The sequence below is a fragment of the Oryctolagus cuniculus genome, chromosome X, assembly GCF_051225735.1.
Source record: "Oryctolagus cuniculus isolate XC-2025 breed Fujian yellow rabbit chromosome X, ASM5122573v1, whole genome shotgun sequence".
NCBI lineage: Eukaryota > Metazoa > Chordata > Mammalia > Lagomorpha > Leporidae > Oryctolagus > Oryctolagus cuniculus.
In genome coordinates, this window is record NC_142888.1 from 71,641,679 (window position 1) to 71,653,837 (window position 12,159).

Genomic DNA, 12,159 nt, shown 5'->3' on the forward strand with positions numbered 1-12,159 from the left:
GTTAGCCCAGGTGGAAGACCCAAGAACCACGTGGAACACCCAAAAGAAGCTCCTGGCTTTGGCCTGGCCCAGTCCTGGCCATTGTAGCCATATGGGGAGTGAACCGGTGGATGGAAGCTCTCTATTTCACTCTCCCTCTGCCTTTCAAACAAATAAAATAAATCTTTTAAAATCTTTTAAAAATGTGATCATTAAGTAAATGAGATAATAATTTTATCTAAGAGAACGAAAAGTAACAATAATTAGTTGTCAGGGAATCAAGGTTGTTCAACACATCAAGTTTTTAGGAGGTCATGGCAAAAGTCATAAATGTGATTACAAACAAGTAAGAGAACTAAATGGATGGAGTCCCTTAACTAGCCCATAAGATAACAAGCTTTCAAAATGTCTCACCTTCTTCCCGTCTTAAATTCCTTTCAATGTTTGCTACACAGGAAGCACAAGTCATGCCAGTGACCTGTATGTAACACTTAGATGAAGTCTTTGCCTCCTCCTTGTCATGAATTGGTGTCATCATTTTAGGGTAAAATTCATTGGTTGAAGTCAAAAGTGGCATGTCTGATGAGGGCTGAGCTATTACTACCAGTGGTTCATTCATATCTGGTGGAAAGGAAAAAAGATTCTTTTCATTTGTGGCACTGATCATGCTCCAGCTGCATCTCTGTCAACATCAAAATTCACACCTCTAGGTATTTCCAATCTATTCCTTTAAAACCAGCAAGGTCTTATGAGCCTTCAGTAACACAGTATCTTTACACTTTCCGGGTAGTGACTTCCAATTTCAATACTGTTCATTCCAGTTTCCAGGAGAATCTGAACTCACTGAATAAACAAAATTTTGGTTATATAAAGTTCTTCCAGCCATGTGTCCATCCCCCATACCAGGTAGACAGTAGTTTGTTAATGGATAGTTCTTATTTATATAGTGAACATGACAATGTTGATGATTTGCATTCTGGCATTAAATAGTCTCATGATATAATAAGTGGAACAAAATGGAATTAGCAAAAAGAATTGCATGTCATTTAAATTTTTTCAGTGTATGTATATATTGAGAGCATTTGTAAGGAAGCATGGGAGGCTACATAAAAACTATTAACAGTAGCTACTTCTGGGGAGTTGGGGTTAAGGCAGAAGGAGAATGATAGATGACCAAATTTCCTCTATTGAAGCTCCTGTATTGTTTGAATTTTTAATAAAAATACAGAGCATTTTCAATTTTTACAATATCTGGGTGAACAAAAGAAGCAGCAAGTGGAAAGTCAGAAGTAATTTTGGTTTTGTGCAAAGGAGTATTCAGATAATCAGTACATAGAATAGTTATAAAATGGGGAAGCTCCTATTACCCCAGAAGCCACTACAGCATTAACTACCTCCCAAGATGGGAGAAATTACTCCAACAGATTCCGTACACCTGCAAAAGAACCAAAGATTTTCTCCTCTCCTGCAGCAATAAGAAGGAAAAGAGGTGATGTGGAAATTTCCACTAGCCTACCCAACTTGCTCTTTCTCCTCCTTGGACAGAACACCAGTTCAGATCTGTTTGGCTAGCAAACAAAGGGATCCCTACGCAGCGGAGCTGTTTTTCAGGATGCTGCAGAAGAGTACCTTCAGAAGAAACTTTAACAAAAGCCTGTTCATTTCCTTAAATAACAATGATACAGACTTCTCAAATCAATATGCCTCTTAAATGTTAATGCACATACAATCATGGGGTAGCAGGGTGTTATCTTGTTAAAATGCAGATTCTGACTCTGCACATCCAAATTGGAACCTGGGATCCTGCATTTCCACCAAGCTTCCAGAGAATGACCCTACAGCCAGTCTTGGTATTGCAGAGGACAGTCTGACTAGCAAAGGACTAGATCCTCCCAGTTCCTAAGGTAGTTTCTGGTCTTCAGTAAATTACTTTGGAAAGCTATTCATTCAGATTTTAAGTGTATTATTTAGAATGAAGAAATTTACTAAATCGTATCATTGTTATCTTAAAGAACTCAAAAAGGAGTCTCACTTGCCAAAAATAAATAGCTTTGGCTTTGAATAAAACTATAATTTTAATCTAGCCAGAAGCTTTCTTCATTCTCCCATAATTATTACTAAGACTTAATTATTAACCTGGACAATGCAAAAAAACAGCTCATACTGTCAATCACTTTATGTCTTGTTCCAGAGCAATTTAATTGTTTTAAGTACAAGAGGTAACATGAAATACCATCTGCAATTTTCACACTATGGAAGTACAGCATTAAATTAAGTCATCGAATGAGGTAGCTCCTTTTAGCTACTTTAGTATGACCTCTAAATAAAGATCCAATGAAACTGTGACCCATATCCCCATGAGTATAGCAACCAAAACAGCAAAAGCTTCCTTCCATCTTTCACAGAAGAACCAAAGTTATTAAAGGTCATAATGATTTAAACACTTGGCTTCTTCTAATTAGTTTTTCTACAGGCTGTAACTATACTATTTATGCTTAAATTCAAAAGTTGACTTTACTGCACTTAAGGAAACAATTAGAAATGACTGCAAAAATTTCAAGAAAGAACTTCCAATCTGATACTCAAAACTTATAGCTTCAGTGTCTGGTGTAATATAAATACATACATAATCAGAAAATGGTTGAAAAACAATCACAAACATCACATCTACAACTTACTCTCAAATAGTTCTCAAAAATGTCTGTGTGTATATATATAGTATACAAATACGTCTATCAAGAAAAAGAATGATAAAGTGGTAAAACATTAATAATCAGAGAATCTGAATGAAATTTCATAAATAGGATTTCTTTGTACAATTCTTGTCACTTTTCTGTAAGTTTGAAATTAAAGGCTTTGAACAAGAGAAGGGATTTAATGAAGCATTTTGTTTGCTTTAATTGGTTAGTGAAGATCTAACTTCCTATATTACTGTTTCACTCTAAGAAAACGATGATATTTATGGTCATGATAAAAGGAATCTCTCATTTTTCTCCCCATCTTTTTTAACATCTCTGGTCCACCAAAGACTAGTATGACATGAAGGCTAAATGTTGATCCCTGTGTTTGAGAACAGGTCATAGTGGTAGACTGTGAGACCTGGAACAGTATGGACACTGACATTCAGAAAATAACATCTTAAATTCTGATTGATCTCAAACAGAATCACAAAATTCTATCATTTGATATTAACCTTTTGTCCCAATAATATGGATCACTATCACCATAGCTCTATCAATTCTTTTATGGTGACATTAATTGTGCACAAGTTTTTACCTATCCATCATAGCCATTAATATGTTTGTTATGAGCCCTAGCAGATGCAGAACACATAAAAGCCTTCTGATAATTCCTAGGGCCCTTGACAATAGTAGGCTAAGGTAAAACACATTGTTAAAAGTTGCAAACACAATGCATTCATGGTTCTGAGAAACTAGACAGATGGTATATATAGTGCCAGAGACTGCTCAAGTACTCCTTTATTCCATGTACTTAGTCCATCAAAATTTCTCCTATGGCTCAAGTATACCTTTGAAGCCACTTAAAGTAATTGGAAAGTTGCTTTTGCTCTATTTACATTTGTTATATAAAATCCATAAAATTATTTTAAATTATATATTTAGTATTATAATAGTATTATATTAAATCAAACTTCTGAATTTATGTAAACAAAAAATTAATATTTAGAGATATGTTTCATAGAAGTCAATGAATCAAAGTATTTAGACCAGCATTCTCAAATTTTAATATACATATGAAATACCTGAGAGCCTATGAAAATTAAAATGTGGATGTTGATTTAATGGGTCTGAAGTGGACCAAGAGTCTGTATTTCTAAAAAGCTGCCATGTGCTACTGATGCTATTATTCTGTGAACCACCTGAGCACTTTAAATTGCAAAAATATAGCCAAGTAAATAGGAAAAATTGTATATTTGAGTCTAGTTTTAAAGTTTATGAAGCCCTTGGTTACTGTAACAATATCAGATTTGAATATGAAAAATATTTCACTTTCAAACTATATGTGATATAACTTGATTATATTTGCGATCCTATATTTAAGAGGCATAGGAATATTATAATGTAAACTTTTTTAATGATACTGATATAAACTAAACCTACATGGTATCCATTATTGACAACATAATGTAATGTGTGTTACAAAATATTTCAACTAGGAGCCGGCACTGTGGCACAGCAGGTTAAAGCCCTGGCCAGTATAACTTTAATCTGTCATTTGAAAAGTTTCATAAACTCTATGTGGTGAAAAATGAACTACATTTTGCTGAAACTAATTTTAATCACCTGCTACAGTTTCACTGTCAACATTTCCAGTGCAGATTTTTCTTCTGGTTTTGTAACTATTAACTTTTGCTATTGTGGATTTCCTACACTTTGTTCAGACTATGATACTAGAAGCTCTTTCAGTATTCTGTATGAATTTTCCAATAAAGAACATATACATATCCCTTTTCTAGAATACAAGAATCTTGGTCTTTTGAGATTTTCTGTATTGAGAGAATTCAAGATGGTAGTTGTGGGGAGCAACTGAGACTAGACTGTTACTCGAATTAAGACTTATTTTATGCATCTGCTCTCCCACAATATGGCGCTGGGAGAGGAGGAAACAGCTTCTACACAGCTGCCTCCAGTTCAACCAATAAACAGCAGGACCTGCTCCTGATTGGAGGAGAGCAGTGTACTCGGCGTGTGGGTAGCAGAGTTGGGATTGGTGGAAGAGGACTATAAAGGAGGAGAGAGACAACATGCACCAGGAACATCTAAGGGGAACATCTGAGGGAACATCTGAGCAGCCCCCGAGAGAGCCGGCCGGCGGTGTGCCGCTCCCCTGCGGAAGTGGGGAAAGTGGCAGGGGGAACCGCCCTTCCAAGGGGGTGGAAGGATCGGCAGCCAACCCGGGAAGGGCCGAGCAGACAAAAGAACAGCGCAGGGTCCTGTGTCGTTCCTCCGCGAAGAGGGGGAGTGACATAATGGTGCTGTGACTCGGATATGAAGCCTAGGCAGGGTTTAGTGTCGTTCCTCCATGAAGAGGGGGAGCGACAGGTAGTAATGGTGCAGCTACTTTGGAAAACAGCCTGGTAATTCCTCCAAAAATTAAACAGAGTTAGCAATGACGCAACATTTTCATTCCTGGGTAGATACCCAGGAGAAATAAAAAACATATATTCATGCAAAAACTTATACATAAATGTTCATCATACCATTACTCATAATAGTTATAGAATGGGAACAACTCAGGTTTCTATTAAGTGATGAATTAAGAAACAAAATGTGATATATCCAAACAATGGAGTATTATTCAGCAACAAAAAGAATAAAGTTTTGATACACACCACAATATAAATGAATCTTCAGAACATTATACTCAATAAAAGAATACAGAAACAAAAGTACAAATATTACATGATTTTACTTATATGAGGCTCTTAGAATCGTTAGGTTCATAGAGAAAGAAAGTAGAACAATGGTTACTAGAGACTGGAGAAGGAAAAATGGGGAGTGACTGCTAATGGATAGAGTTTCTTTTGGAGGATAATGAAAATGTTCTAAAATTACATAGTGATAATGGCTGCAAAACTCTGTGACTATACTAACAACCACTGCATTGTGTGCTTTTAAAGGGTAAATATTATAGTATGGGAACTACAGGGTTAGTATCCCTTATCTGAAATGCTTGAGGCCAGAAATATTTCATATTTTGCATTTTTTCAAATTTTAGAATATTTACAAATATGTAATGAGATATCCTGGAGATGAGATCAAAGACTAAACAAAATATATTTGTTACTTATACAACTTATACACATGATATGAAGGTAATTTATAAAATATTTTCACCATTCTTCCTATGTTTTAACTGTGACCCATCACATGATATCAGATATAAAATTTTCCTTTGTCAGCACTCAAGAATTTTGGATTTCAAGTTTCTGAATTAGGGATGTTCAATCTGTACATGTCAAATTTAAAAATTGAGAATTCTATCATTTCTACCAGTTGTTATCAATATGAAAATTAAAAATGTTTGATATGTCCGTGAGTCCTCCCCCACAGACATAATAATTTGGGCATGTGTCTAATAAAATATTTGCTCCAGTTTTAGTGAGCCTATAATGGGTATATCTTTATTTGATAACCTTCATCCTAATCAGAATAGCAAAGATTGATGACATTGTCTGGAAATTAGCTCTGTATCTTTTCAATTGCTATTTAAGGCAAGATATTTCACTGGGGAATTTTTCAGCTTAATTCAAGGCCAGGTAAATTGACTCAAAACAATACATATATTTTTGGTTTCAGTTCAAAGATAAGAGCTATCAGGAAATATGAAGACTTTGGGATAGCTCTGGAGTCAGTTAACTTGAATGTCTAAATTCAAAGCTACAGTTAAAATCCTTTATGTATTTCTACTTTTTCATTTCTTCCCCCACTAGATATATAAACACATAAATGAACATATACATATATATGTACATACATATATAAATCCTTGTTGTAAAAACTTTTCACATAGGAAAACACAATAGAGGCAAAAATCATCTTTAATCCTATCACTTAAAGATTCATTGTTAAAATGTTGATTCATGTCCTATCAGGAATCTTATTCACTCATATGCATAAATAATACATACATGTATACGTCCAACTGCATTTGCTGATAAAATTTTTGTCACAGTACATATAAGGTTTTTCAGTTTGGCTATTTTTCCATTTAACAAAATACCTCCTATAATTTTTTGTGCCATTAAGTATCTTTAATACCATCATTTTTCACGGCTCCATAGCATTTCATTACCTGGTTGTACCATGATTTATTAATTGTTTCTAGCTTTTAAACACTATCATTATGCAAACTTCCTAAGGCATCTTTGTATGCATTGCTGACTACCTCCACGGGATTTTTTTTTTTTTGTAAAAAGTAGAACATCAGTGCCTATTAATTATTTCTCATTGATAAAAGCCAAAAGAAACTATAAAATGGAAATTTTAAAAATATGAGAGGAAATCAAAGAAAAAGTGATAATTACCTGACAAGGTAGCATCAAACCCCATGTCTTCTATTGCTTCTCTCAAGGTTTCTGGAGAGGTTAGTAGAGGATCATACTCAATAGTCCCACTGTTATTTGCAAGGGAAACTCGTATGGATTTAACACCTGGCTTTTTTGATATGACACCTTCAATAGATTGCACACAGGAATTACAAGTCATGCCATCAATGTTTATCACGGTTTCCTGAGTCAGAGGTTGGCTAACTACATTCAAAGGAATCTTCTGAAGAGATGAGCTGGAGGGAGAGTTGGGGGAACTCTCAACTTCACTTGCAATACTAACTCTATATTGCCCTGGTGATACAGCTTCTATTGCTTTCCTCAGAGTTTCTGGAGTGACTAAGCTTGCATTGTACTTTACAATGGCAGATCTATTCTCTAAAGAAACTACTATGTTGCTTACGTATTGGAGTGTAGCTAAAGCACTTTCAATATTTGACACACATGATTTACAATGCATGCCATCTATGAGGAAAGTGGTTGTTGAATCACTGGTATGCGACAGAGTCCTTTGCTGTGATCCTTCTGGGGATTTGACTGGTGTGTTCTTCAGACGCTCTACATCAATAGCTCCCAATTTGAGGTACTTAGGCTGTTTTTTGATGAATGCTGGGAAGCCCGCAGCTTCAATCTGTTTTTTTATTTCCTCTGCTGTGATAAGATGAGGTTGATAAACAATAGTAGCTTCTTGGTTGTCCAGGGAGACTATAGTTAATAAGAAGAAATATAATTATTTAATTCAGTTGTTTCCAGGCCACTTCAGAGAACCGCTAAATGAATAACCACAAACAATGAGACTGGAAATAAGTAAACAATATTATTAATGTGCAGCTACATCTCCAAGTTTCTGTATGGTTGTACAAAAATTTTAGAGGTAAGGAATACCCCAGGCGTGCTGTCTTAAGAACCCTGAACTCCATGAATCGCCACCCCAGCTGCCTTTTCTGCTAAGCTTCAGTCTAAGACTCCCATAACCATTAATTTAATAATTAACTTTACTGACATTAGTCCTGGGAAAAAGGCTGTACCTCAAACTTCAATTAAGCAGTAAGCACTGTATTCCCACAGAATGAACACACATGCTTAAGAAGAAAGCAAAAAGTTAAAAGAGCAAAGCAGAAGACTGAGCCTTACAAAACAATCAAATAAAACCAGAAATGTTACCTTTAATTCGTTGAACACCTTGCAGTTTCCCAATTTTTCCTTCAATGGTGCTGGTACACGAATGGCATGTCATCCCCTCCACTTTCATCTTCATCATGACTTCACCTGCTTGAGCCATACTGTGATCTTCACTTCCTGACTTTCTGTCCAGAGCCCCAGTATCTAAACTGAGATCTGGAACCTGTTCTACTATCTGATTGGCATTCACTATAGAAGGGATTATTGTCACTACTGCAGTTCTTTGCTGAGGGGAAATTTTAATGTCTGTCACGCCCTTTGTCTTGAGCAATATGCTCTGGATATGGTCCCACGGTGGAGCCAGGGAAGAAGTAACAGTCAGAAACACAGTATCAGTTGAAACAAGGAGAGGGTTAGGATTATGGAGAATAGCATCAAAGCCCATGTCATTGATAGCTTCCTGTAAAGTCTTTGGAGTTTGTAGTTCAGGGTCATAAATAATAGTTGCATTTTTTTCTTCCAGTGAAACCTTTTGGAAGGAAATTTTAAAAGTCAGTTTAAACTATATGATACAGAACTTTAAAAACCGATCATCACATCACATTCAAGAAGAATGAGAGACCAGTGTTTTAGTAACACCAGCATCCCATATGGGCACCAGTTGGTGTCCCAGCTGCTCCACTTCTGATCCAGTTCCCTGCTATAATGGCCTGGGAAAAGCAGCAGAAGATGGCCCAAGTGCTTGGGCCCCTGCACCCACCTAGGAGACCTGGATAAATCTCCTGGCTCCTGGCTTTGGTCTGGCCCACACTTAGCCATTTACACCATTTTGGGGAGTGAACCAATGGATAGAACATTTGTGTGTGTGTGTGTATGTGTGTGTGTGTCTCCCTCTCTCTGTAACTCTGCCTTTCAAGTAAATAAATAAATCTTTATGTTTTTAAATATGTATTATTTTATTTATTTGAAAGACAGAGTTACAGAGAAAGGTAGAGACCGAGAGAGAGGTCTTCCATCATCTTCACTCTCCCAAATGGCTGCAAAGCGAGGCTTGGCCAGGTTGAAGCCAGGAGCCAGGAGCTTCTTCTGGGTCTCCCATGTGGGTGCAGAGGCCCAAGGATTTGGGCCATCCTCCACTGCTTTCCCAGGAACACTAGCAGCGGGCTGCATGAAATGGAGCAGCCAGGACTCGAACCGGCACCCATATGGGATGCCAGCACTGCAGGCTGGAGTTTTAACCTACTGAGCCACAGTGTCTGATCTCAAAAATCATTAAAAAAAATGAAACAAATAACCTAATGGAGTTTCTCTATCAGTTTTCATCTTTACTATTTACATTGGAAAGAAATATAAAAACAAAAACACTTGTCTATCAACAAGACCAGTGAAGCAGAGTGTGGTGCTGTGGCATAGTGGGTAAAGCTGCCACCTGCAACACTGGCATCCTATATGAGCACCATTTCAAGTTCTGGCTGCTCCACTTCTGATCCAGCTCCCTGACAATGGGCTGGGAAAAGCATCAGGAGATGGCCCAGGTGCTTGAGCCCCTGAAACCACATGGGAGACCCAGATGAAGCCATTGCAACTATCTGGAGAGTGAACCAGCAGACAGAAAATCTCTCTTTTTGTCTCTCCCTTGCTCTCTCTCTATAATTCTGATTTTCAAATAAGTAAATAAATCTTTCAAAAAGAAAAGACAGGCAAAGCTATACGCAGGCCTGTGTGACTGGTACTGATCAGTTATTTGAAACCTGTGTATGGACAAACACACCCTAGAATTTCACAACAGAATACAAACTAGTCTTTCCTACCATCTTCTTGCACAGATTATTCCAACAGTTCATACTCTACCAATTAGAAAGGTTATATACAAAACAGAATCAGCACAGAAATTAAAAGGTTATATGAAGTTTAATCTTTTTAAAAAATTCAATTAAGATAACTCTTGGCAAGAAAAGATATGAACCTACCAGTTACAAGTGAAGGCAGTATCCTTTGGTTTTCATAGCATATATTCTATTTCTTCCTAAGTCACTACAGCATAGGATTAATTTTGTTCAAAATAAGAACAGCTTTGTTGCTCATTCTGTGGTTCATAAGCACAATGATTTGAGGTTTTAACAATATTGTGTAAGATATGCTTCCCTCAAGCAGTATTACCACATCAACACATTACCCCTCCAACATGAAAGGGGTGGGAGTGGGGGAGGAACAACTTTAATGTTTGAACTGATTAGATTACAAAGCAATGACTGTACTCTACACACACACACACACACACACACACACCTTCTAGCTGCTGCTTCACTCTTCAAATGCCCACAACAGTTGGGGTGGGATCAAGCTGAAGCCAGGAGCTTTGAATTCGATCCAATTCTCCCACATTAGTGGCAGGGATCCAACTAGTTGAGCCATCACTTACTACCTCCCAATTCACAGAAAGCTGCAATTGGAAGCAGATCCAAGACTCAGACCCAGGTACTCTGATAAGGAATGCGGGGATTCTAAGCAGTATCTTAACCACCGTACCACCTACGCTAAATGATTGTATTCTTTTTATTTATTTTATTTGAAAGTCAGAGTTACACAGAGAAGGTGGGACAGAAAGAGGTCTTCTATCCACTGGTTCAGTCCCTAATTGGCCAAAACGGCCAGAGCTGCACCGATCCAAAGCCAGGAGCCAGGAGCTTCTTCCGGGTCTCCCACGCAGGTGCAGGAGCCTAAGGGCTTGGGTCATCTTCTCCTGCTTTCCCAGGCCATAGCAAAAAGCTGGATCGGAAGTAGAGTAGCCGGAACTGAAACTGGCGCCCATATGGGGTGCCAGCACTGCAGGCGGTGGCTTTACCCACTATGCCACAGCACCAGCCCTGATTGCATTCTTAAAGCTCAGCTACTGCATATAGGTTTTTTGGGTTTTTGTTGTTGTTGTTGTTGTTTTTTTGACAGGCAGAGTGATGCCAGTGACAGTGAGAGAGACAGGGAGAAATGTCTTCCTTTTTTTTTTTTTTTTTTGCCGTTGGTTCACCCTCCAATGGCCGCTGCGGCCGGCACACCGCGCTGATCCGATGGCAGGAGCCAGGTACTTATCCTGGTCTCCCATGGGGTGCAGGGCCCAAGGACTTGGGCCATCCTCCACTGTACTCCCTGGCCACAGCAGAGAGCTGGCCTGGAAGAGGGGCAACCGGGACAGAATCCAGCGCCCCGACCGGGACTAGAACCTGGTGTGCCGGCGCCGCAAGGCGGAGGATTAGCCTAGTGAGCCGCGGTGCCGGCCCTGCATATAGTTTAACTACTGTCATGACTGTGTCTCTTTGGCTAACGCTTTCTTTTGAAGTTTTATTTATTTATTTGAGAGGTAGAGTTACAGACAGAGGAGAGATAGAAAGGTCTTCTATCCACTGGATCACTCCCCAAAAATGGCCACAATGGCTGGAGCTGGGCCAATCCAAAGCCAGGATCCAGGAGCTTTTTCCGGATCTCCCACATGGGCGCAGGGGCCCAAGCACTTGGGCCATCTTCCACTTTCTTCCCAGTCCATTAGCAGAGAGCTGTATCAGAAGAGGAGCAGCCAAGACACAAACTGGCACCCATATGTGATGCCAGCACCGCAAGCAGAAGCTTAACCTATTATGCAGGGCTCTTGCCCCTTTGGCTAACATCTTAGAAAGAATTATGATGAAGACACAGAGAGAGAAGGAGGAGGGAGAAGAGGAGAAGAGGGAGACAGGGAGGGGAAGGGAGTAGGAAAGAGGAAGGAGGAAGGAGGAAGAAGGAAGGAGGAAGAAGAAAGGAGAAGAATAGGGGCCTGATCTATTCAAGGTTGTTATAAGGGTCATGAGAGTAAATAGGAAGAAAGTTCTTTGTAGCAGCAACAAGTTATATAAAAGTAAATACTGAGAAATGAGTATACATCAGGCACTTATTATGTGTGCCAAGAATTCGGATTCCCAAGAACAAAGTGGATGTGACATCAGGGAGCAATATTAGGA

General features: G+C 38.5%; 1 protein-coding gene and 1 non-coding gene across 3 annotated transcripts in view; one reads left to right on the forward strand and one right to left on the reverse strand.

Annotated features, from left to right (window-relative positions):
- Positions 1-12,159, reverse strand: part of ATP7A (ATPase copper transporting alpha) — a 119,264-nt gene that overhangs the window by 39,007 nt on the left and 68,098 nt on the right. For both annotated transcript variants that reach the window (XM_002720131.6, XM_051827358.3), the window contains 3 exons: positions 8,213-8,699; positions 7,028-7,753; positions 394-600 (listed from right to left, as the gene is read on the reverse strand). In XM_002720131.6, coding sequence (XP_002720177.3) covers positions 394-600; positions 7,028-7,753; positions 8,213-8,699 — 1,420 coding nt within the window. The remainder of the gene's footprint in view (positions 1-393; positions 601-7,027; positions 7,754-8,212; positions 8,700-12,159) is intronic.
- On the forward strand, positions 10,251-10,356 carry LOC127485071 (small nucleolar RNA U13). Its single transcript, XR_007912269.2, has one exon. It is a non-coding gene; the product is annotated as a small nucleolar RNA U13 (small nucleolar RNA).